This window comes from Dipodomys ordii, unplaced genomic scaffold (genome assembly GCF_000151885.1).
Source record: "Dipodomys ordii isolate 6190 unplaced genomic scaffold, Dord_2.0 Scaffold1000000438, whole genome shotgun sequence".
Taxonomy (NCBI): domain Eukaryota; kingdom Metazoa; phylum Chordata; class Mammalia; order Rodentia; family Heteromyidae; genus Dipodomys; species Dipodomys ordii.
Window position 1 is genome coordinate 3,720 of NW_012284055.1, and position 9,258 is coordinate 12,977.

At 61.1% G+C, this 9,258-nt stretch overlaps 1 protein-coding gene across 1 annotated transcript; it reads right to left on the bottom strand.

The window, feature by feature from the left end:
* Positions 1-4,215: 4,215 nt before the first annotated feature.
* LOC106002727 (matrix-remodeling-associated protein 5-like) lies at positions 4,216-9,146 on the bottom strand (the record flags this gene model as incomplete). Its single annotated transcript, XM_013037548.1, has 5 exons — positions 4,216-4,227; positions 4,298-6,075; positions 6,822-7,209; positions 8,423-8,552; positions 9,045-9,146. Coding segments are annotated over 5 exons (2,410 nt in total), but the record flags the coding sequence as incomplete, so codon positions are not given.
* Between the last annotated feature and the right edge of the window lie 112 nt (positions 9,147-9,258).

The window sequence follows — 9,258 nt, forward strand, 5'->3', positions numbered from 1 at the left end:
TCCATCTGTTCATCTGTCCATCTGTTCGTCTCTGCCCATTCTTCTATCTGTCTCTATGGCTCTGTCTATCCGTCCATTGGTCTGTCTGTCTATCTATCTGTCTGTCTGTCTGTCTACCTATCCATCCATCCAACCATGTATGTTTCTATCTGTCTGTCTGTCTATCTGTCCATCTGTCCATGTATCTCTCTGTCTGTCTATCTCTCTATGGCTCTGTCTGTCCATCCTTCCATTGGTCGGTCTGTCTGTCTCTTTCTATCTATCTGTCCATGTTTCTGGTGTCTGTCTGTCTACGGCGCTCTGTCTATCCGTCCATCAGTCTGTCTGTTTATCTGTCCATCAGTCCATGTATCTGTCTGTCTGTCTCTCTATGGCTCTTGGTTTATCTGTCTGTCTACCTATCTATCTGTCCATCTGTCCTTCTATCTACTATCTGTCTACCTATCTATCCATCCTTCTGTCCGTCCATCTGTCCACCTGTCTCTGTATCCATCCGTCTGCCAAGTGTCTGTCTACCTATCTGTCTATATATCCACCAGTCTGTCTGTCTACCCATCCATCTGTCCATCTATCTCTTTGTCTATGGCTCTGTCTATCTGTCCATTGGTCTGTCTATCCATCCAGCTGTCTGTCTGTCTACCTATCTATCCATCCATCCAACCATGTATGTTTCCATGTCTGTCTGTCTCTCCATCCATCTGTCCATGTATCTCTCTGTCTGTCTATGGCTCTGTCTATCCGTCCATTTGTTTATCTATCTATCAGTCTATCTGTCTGTCTATCTGTCCGTCTGTCTACTGTCTGTCTACCTGTCTATCCGTCCTTCTGTCCATCTGTCTGTCTGTCTCTCTATGGCTCTATCTGTCCATTCATCCGTCTATCCACCTATCTGTCTGTCTGTCTGTCTGTCTATCCATCCGTCCCTCTATCTGTCTGCTCTATGTCTGTCTGTGCGTGCGTGTGTGTTTGTCTCCCCAGTCATCCTGTGCCCCACACGGCCAGGAACACAGACAACAGACAGACAGAGTAAAGGACTTCACCCCTCCCCTCCCCATGCTCTCTGACCTGTCCATGCCCTCTGCCCTCCCAGTGACCCCTGACCTCCCTGTGACCTCTCCATGACCTCTGACTATGTGACCTCTGACCTCCTGTGACTCCTGGCTTCCCCATGACCTCTGACCTCCCAGTGACCCACCCAAGACCTCCCCGTGACCTCTCCATGACCCCTGAGTTCCCCATGACCTTTGACTTCCCATCCACTTCTCACCTGCCCATGGCCTCTCACCTCCCCGTGACCTCTCCATGACCTCTGACCTCTCTGCAACCGCTGACCCTACTGTGACCCCTGACTTCCCTGTGACCTCTGACCCCCCGTGACCCCTAACCTCCCCATGACCTCTGACTGTCTTGTATCCTCCCTGTGACCTCTAATCTCCACCTCCTATCTGGCTCCCCTCAGTCCCCCGCCCCCAAGCCAAGAGCCTGCAGGAGACAGATGGGTAAACTGAGGCTCACCCGTGTCCAGCTCGTTCCAGGCGCCACGGGGCGGGGTCACGGCGGGCAGGGCCGGGGGTCGCGGGTCAAAGGTCCTGGGGTCACCATCGGGGGAAACCGCAGGACGGGAAAGGAGGGCATCCGGGGCACGGCCGTGCAGGGTCGTGACCACGGGGTCACGGAGGTTCGCCGTGGGGCTCGGCCGGGCGCGGTGGGCTTTGTGCTGTCACCCCCGCCTGCGGCCGCCTCCGAGCCTCCTGGGGACCGGAAGTAAGGAGGCCGGAAGTGAGGAGGACGGAAGTGCAGAGGTCGGAGCAGCGGATGCTCGAGGGGTGGAGGCCGGAAGTGGGGATGTCCGTGTCAAAACCAGAAGTGGAGAGGTCCGTAGGGAGACCGGAAGTGTGGAAGTCAGAAGTGGGAATCTCTGAGTGGTGACCGGAAGTCGGGTGGTCCGACTGGAGACCGGAAGTGGGGAGTTCCGTGGGGAAACTAGAGGTGTGGAAGCCGGAAGTGGGGATCTCTCAGTCGAAAACCGAAGTGGATAGGCCGAAGTAGTGGAGGCCGGAAGTGTGGATTTCCGAGTGGAAACCGGAAGTGGGGAGACAGGAAGTGGGGTAGTCCGAATGGAGACCGGAAGTGGGGATCTCCTTGTGGAGACCGGAAGTGTAGATCTGCGAGTGGAGCCCAGAAGTGGGGATGTTCGAGACAAAACCGGAAGTGTGGAAGCCGGAAGTGGGGTGGTCCGAGTGGAGACCGGAAGTAGGAATTTTCGAGTGGAAACTGGAAGTGTGGAAGCAGGAAGTGCAGGGGTCCGAGTGGAGACTGGAAGTGGGGAGGTCTGCGGGGAGAGCGGAAGTGGGTAGGCGGAAGTAGTGAAGACAGGAAGTGGTGATGTTTTAGTGGAAACCGGCAGTGTGGAGACCAGAAGTGGGGTGGTCTGAGTGGAGACCGGAAGTGGGTCGGCGGAAGACACAGAGACCGGAAGTGGGGATATTTGCGTCGAAACCGGAAGTGTAGAAACCGGAAGTGTGGACACCGGAAGCGAGGTCTCCGTGGAGACAGGAAGCAGGGCGGGCGGGGCCCAGAAGTCACCCGTGCCGCGGCCGCGCACGCGCGCCAGGATTCGCGCCCAGTGCTCAGGCCGGATGTGCTCGGCAGCCACTGGCGGGTGCGGGCGGCGCGGCAAGGCGGGCTCGAAACTGCGGCTGGTGGGGGCGGCGCGGGGGGCGGGAGGGGGAGGCAGAGGCGGCGGATGCCGCTGCTGCCCGCGCCCCGGGCCGCCCGCAGGACGCCGATGCCACAGCCGCGCTTCCCCGGTGCCCAGGCCCGAGCTAGGCACGTCAACAATGACGTCAGCGCCACGCGACGCCCCCGCGGCCGCTTCCGCAGCAGCGCCCGCCATCTTGGAATCCGCCATTTTTGAATCCGCCATCTTGGCCTTCACCATCTTGGAATCCGCCATCTTAATTCCCTCCATCTGGGATTCCTCCATCTGGGATTCCGCCATGTTGGTTCCCTCCATCTTTGATTCCACCACCTTGTTTTCGGCCATCTTTATTCCTTCCATCTTGTTTTCCGCCATCTTGATTCCTTCCATCTTGGATTCTGCCATGTTGCTTTCCCTGATCTTGTTTCCCTCCATTTTGGATTCCGCCATCTTGGCGTCCACCATCTTGGAATCCGCCATGTTGGTGTCGGCCATGTTGGATTCCACCATGTTTTCGGCCATCTTGGCTTCCGCCATCTTAGTTCCCTCCATGTTTGATTCTGCAATCTTGGCTTCCGCCATTTTGTTTCCTTCCATCTTGGATTCCACCATCTTGGTTCCCTCCATCTTGGTGTCCACCACCTTGTTTTTGGCCATCTTGGAATCCGCCATGTTGGCGTCGGGCATGTTAGATTCTGCCATGTTTTCGGCCATCTTGCTTCCCTCCATTTTGGATTCCGCCATCTTGCTGTCCACCATCTTGGAATCCACCATCTTAATTCCCTCCATCTTGCTTTCCGCCATCTTGTTGCCTTCCATCTTGGCTTCCGCCATCTTGTCCCCCGCCGCCCCGCCCACGCTGACGTCGGCGTCCCAGCGCGCCAGCCCCAGCGCGTTGGCAGCCACGCACACATAGCGCCCGGCGTGCCTTGGGCCCAGCGTGGGCAGCGTCAGCGTCCCGTCCGCCCCAACCCCGACGCCGTCCGTCCCCAGCTCCGTCCCCGCCCAGGCCCAGCGCCCGCCCGGCAGCAGCCAGCCCACGCGCGCCGCAGGCTCCGCCTCCGCCCGGCAGCCCAGCCGCAGCGCGACGCCCGTGGGCAGTGCCAGAGCCGTGGCCGCTGGCGCCCGCAACGCCACCACGAACACGCGATGCGCCCGGCTCGCCATGGCGGTCTCAAAGCCGCCATAGGCCGCAGGGCCCGGGGCTGCAGACAGGGTGTAGGCCGCGGGGGCTGTGGCTTCAAAGCTGGTGTAGGCCGCGGGGCCTGTGGCTTCAGAGGTGTCAAAGGCTGTGGGACCTGTGGCTTCAGACAGGGTGTAGGCTGCAGGGCTTGTGGCTTTCTTCTCAGTGTAGGCCTCAGATCCTATGGCTTTTTCCTCAGTGAAGGCCTCGGATTCTATGGCTTTATTTGCACCATAGGCCTCGGATTCTATGGCTTCATTCACAGCGTGGGCTTTTTCTTCACCATAGGTCTCAGATTTCGTGGCTTTTTCCTCAGTGTAGGCCTCGGATCTCATGGCTTCATCTGAGCCATAGGCACTGGATCCTTTGGCTTTCTCCTCAGTGTAGGCCTCAGATCCTATGGCTTCATTCACAGCGTAGGTCTTGGATCCTGTGGCTTCATCCACACCATAGGCCTCGGATTCCATGGCTTCCTCTTCCGTGTAGGCCCCGGACCCCGTGGCTGCGTCCCCGCCGTAGGCCACACGCCATGCCTTGGTTTCCCCGCGGCGCCCCACGCGGGCCTCACAGCGGTACCAGCCAGCGTCGGCCTGGCGCATCCCGCGGATCTCCAGTGTTGTCCCCCCGTCATGGCCACCGTCCTCATCGCCCCGCAGGATGGAGCCGTCGGGCCGCGTCCAGGCCACGCGTGGTGTTTCCGAACCCTGCGCCGCACAGCGCAGCCGCAGCGTCTGCCCCGGGGTCACCACGTGCACGTCATCAGGGTCATCACGGGGGTCGAGGGTCACCCAGGGCGCGTCCTCCGGGTCCTCGGGGCCACGCACGCACGCCGTCCACGTCAGACGCACGTGTGGCCCGCGCAGCCCGGCCCAGCGCAGCATCAGCTCGGGCTGCAGCAGCCAGGCAGGCCGCGCCCACAGCCGGGCCACCACGCCCGGAAGTGACGTTGGCGACGATGACGACGCGCCAGGGCCGCGCACCAGGCGGTAGGCCTTGCCCACATCCGGGTCATGGACATCCGGGAAACTGGCCTCAGGGTGGGCGTGGCCTGCATCCTGGTCATACCTGGGGCCTACATCCGGGTCTCTGTCCTCAGAGTGGGCGGGGCCTTCATCTGGGTCATTGACATCAGGGTCTCTGTCCTCAGGGTGGGCGTGGCCTCCATCCTGGTCATACTCGGGGCCTACATCCTGGTCTCTGTCCTCAGGGTGGGCGGGGCCCTCATCCGGGTCATTGACATCCGGGTCTCTGTCCTGAGGGTGGGTGGGGCCTATGTCCTGATCATACTCATGGCCTACATCTGGGTGTCTGGCATGCTTGTAGGCGGGGCCTACATCCGGGTGTCTGTCCTGCTGGTGGGAGGGGCCTACATCCGGGTCTCGGGCTTGATACATATAGCCTACATTCGGGTATTTGTCCTGCAGATGGGTGTGGCCTACAACCGGGTCTCTGTCCTGAGCGTGGGCAGGGCCTACATCAGGGTCTCTGGCTCGCTGGTGGACGTGGCCTATATCAGGGTTCCTGGTTCGATGGTGGGCATGGCCTACATCCGAGTCTGTGGCCTGATACATATGGGCAACATCCGGGTTTCTGCCCTGCCGGTGGGCGTGGCCTACATCCGGGTCCCTGTCCTGATACAGCTCCTCCCCATCAGGGTCTCCGCCCGAGGGTTGGGCGTGGCCTTCCCCGGATCCATCTCCCGGGTCCCTATCCGGGTGGGCGTGGCCCGGTGCCTCCGGGTCCCAGCGCAGCGTCAGCGCAACATCATCAGTGTCGTCATCGCCTCCCAGCAGGCGGCGGGCCTGTGCGAGGTGGGCGGGGTCGGCATAGCAGACGAGGGCGGCGCTGAGGGTCAGACGCACGCCCACAGGGACATCGGGGGCAGGGCCGGGCCGCACGTCGAGGTCGCGCACGCTGGGCGCGTGCCACAGGCGGCAGGCAAGGCCGGCGGTGCGGCCACGGGCATCTGTCAGCCTCAGCAGCACCTCGCCCACCTCCTCCCCGTACTCCACTTCCTCTTCCTCTGCCTCCATTTCTGCTTCTGGCGGCTCCTCACCGTCCGCCGGGCCAGTGAGGATGCGCGGCGGGCGACAGCGCATGCGTGGCGGCAAGCGACGCAGGTCCAGGCCGCGGCGGTCGGCAGGGCTGGCGCAGGCTGCGCATGCCTGTTCCTTCCCACAGCGCAGCACGCCTGCAGGGGGGGACGGGAGAGGGGCGGGGCTGACATGGGACACGCCCCCCTGGGGAGCCTCGGCCACGCTCCCGCTGCGCCTGACTGGCTGGAGCTCGGCCACGCTCGTCCTGGGGGTTCTCAGCCATGCCCCAGCCATGCCTGACTGGCTGGAGATTGGCCACGCCCCCTGCCGAGCCTCAGCCACACCCCTGCCCTGCCTGACTGGCTGGAGCGCAGCCACGCCCCCCTGTGTCACCTCAGCCACTTCCTCATCTCACCTGACTGGCAGGAGATAGGCCATGTCCCTTGCAGCTCCTCACTAGTGCCTAGCCACGCCCAGCCACGCCTCCGCCTCGCCTGACTGGCTGGACCTCGGCCACGCCCCCCGTGAAGCCTTAGCCATACCCTCACCCTGCCTGAGTGGCTAAAGCTGGGCCACACCCTCCCTATGGAGCCTCAGCAACGTCCCCGCCCTGCCTAAGTGGCTAGACCTTGGCCACGCCCCCTGCAGCTCCTCACTAATGCCCAGCCAAGCCCAGCCACGCTGCTGCAGTTTTTTACTGGCTGGAGCTCAGCCACGCCCCCCTGGGCGCCTCGGCCAGGCCTCTGCCCCGTGTGACTGGGGGAGCTCGGCTACTCACTTATGCCCAGCCATGCCCCCGTCCTTTCTCACTGGCTGTAGGTCGGCCACGCCCCCTCTCTGCATTGCCTCAGTCCCGCCCGGCCCTCATTGGCCTGCGCTTGACCACGCCCCCTCTGCTCACCTCGGCCCCGCCCCTCCAGGTCCTCCATCCAGCCTGCATGGCAGCCGCAGGCCCAGGGGTTACCCTGTAGGTGCAGCGCGCGCAGTGCGGGTGCGCGGGCCAGGGTGCCGGCGGGCAGCGCGGCTAGCCGGTTCCCGGCCAGGTGCAGCACGCGCACCGTGCAGGCTGGGACCCCGCGCACGCGCAGCGTGGCCAGCGCCTCAGGCGCCAGCACCGCCAGCTGGTTCCCGTCCAGACGCAGCAGCCGCAGCGACGCCAGCCCCAGCAGCGCCCACGGGTGCACCGACTCCAGCCGGTTGTGGTCCAGGTACAGCCGGGACAGGCGCCGCAGGCCCCGTAGGGAGCCTGTGCGCAGTGCCCGAAGCTGGTTGTAGCTCAGCTTCAGCACCTGCGGGGGTGAAAGGGGGCGTTTCTGGGATCCGAAGGGCCACTTCGGGGTCACTTCCGCCCCACTTCCGGTCTCACTTCTACCCTACTTCTGTACCACTTCCTGTCACACTTCTGCTCCACGTCCGACTTACTTCTGCTGACTTCCGCGTCTACTTCCTCCCACTTCCGAGTACATTTCCTCACTTCTTCCAGTCCCACTTATGCCCCATTCTCACTTCCTCCCTACTTCCGACTCACTTCCTCCCCAGTTCCGGGTCACTTCCTCCCCCACTTCGGGCTGACTTCCGCCTCTACTTCCCCCAAGTTCCTCCGCACTTCCTGCCACAGTTAAGGCCCTACTTCCTGTCACTTCTGGATCCATATCCTCACCACTTCTGCCCCACTTCCGGCTCACTTCCGCCTCACTTCAGCCCCGACTTCCTCCCACTTCCTGCCCATTTCCTTCCTTATTTCTGCCCCACTTCCGGTCCTACCCATGGTCCTATTTCCACTTTCTTCCCCACTTCCGGCTATATGTCATTCCACACTTCTGGGTCACTTTCGCCCCCACTTCCTCCCCACATCCTTCCCTATTTCCACCCTACTTCTCATTTCCGGAACCATATCCTAACCACTTCCACCCTACTTCTGCCCCTAGTTCCTCCCACTTCCTCCCCACTTCCGGCTTATTTTCTCCCCTACTTCCTCACACTTCCTCCCTACTTCCCGATTTCCACCCCACTTTTGGCCCTACTTCCACTTCTAGATCCATATCCTCACTACTTCCAACCCACTTCCGCTCCACTTCCTTCCCTATTTCCACACAACATCCGGCTACACTTCCAGCCCTACTTCTTCCCAGGTCCTTATCCATTTCCATCTCATTTCTGCCCCACTTCCACCTCCCTTCTGCCCCGACTTCCTCCCATGTCCGTCTCTACTTCCTCCATTGATTCCCTACTTCCTCCCCACTTCCTTTGCTACTTGATCCCCATTTCTGCTTGTCTTCCTCCGCATTTCCCCCCTCCTTCCTCCCTACTCTTTTCCCACTTCCTTCTTCCTCCAACTTCCTTCCCACTTCCAGCCCTACTTCCTCCCACTTCCGTATCTATTTCCTCAAACTTCGGCCCCACTTCCTCCCCTACTTTGTCCCACTTCACTGCGTATTTCTGCCCCACTTCTTGCCAAACTTCCGCCCCACTTCCTTCCAATTCCGCCCGCTCCCTGCACACCTGCAGTGCACCCAGGTCGCTCAGGGCGCCCTCGGTGATGTCCGCGATCTCGTTTCCGTGCAGCAGCAGCAGCTGAAGTCTCGCGAGACCGGAGAAGGAAGCGTACGTCAGGACCTGGATGTGGTTGAACCTAATTCAACAGAAGAGAGGACAGGAAGAGGAAATCAGGAAACCAGCCTGAAAACCAGCGCTGGGAGGGCAGGACTTTTGTTTCCAGGTCAGGGTCAAGAATAATGAATCATTACTCATCATCATCTTCCTTCTTTCCTTCCTTTCCTCCCTCGCTTCCTTCCTTCCTTCCCTCCGTCCTTCCTTCCTTCCCTCCCTCCTTCCCTCCTTCCTTCCTTCCTTCCTTCTTTCCTTCCCTTCTTCCCTCCTTCCTTCCTTCCATCCTTCCCTCCTTCCTTCCTTCCTTCCCGCCCTCCCTCCTTCCTTCCCTCCTTCCTTCCTTCTTTCCTTCCCTCCTTCCTTCCTTCCTTCCTTCTATCCTCCCTTCCTTCCCTCCATCCTCCTTCCTTCCCTCCTTCTCTCCTTCCTTCTTTCCCTCCTTCCCTCCTTCTTTCTTTCCTTCCTTCCTTCCTTCCTTCCTCTTCCTTCCCCCCTTTCTCCCCCCAGGCCTCACCCCAGGTTCACACGCTCCATCTTGGGGTCCAGCACGTGGGGCACGGCCCTGAGGCTGCGGAAGGTGCAGTGGAGCTCGGTGGGGACGTAGCAGGCGCAGGTCCTGGGGCAGCGGGTGGCGGGGGCTGGGTGGGGGCCACACAGGAGCAGCAGCAGCAGCAGCGAGGCCCAGGGGCAGGAGCGGGTCCCCACATCCTGGGCTGGGATGAAGGGGG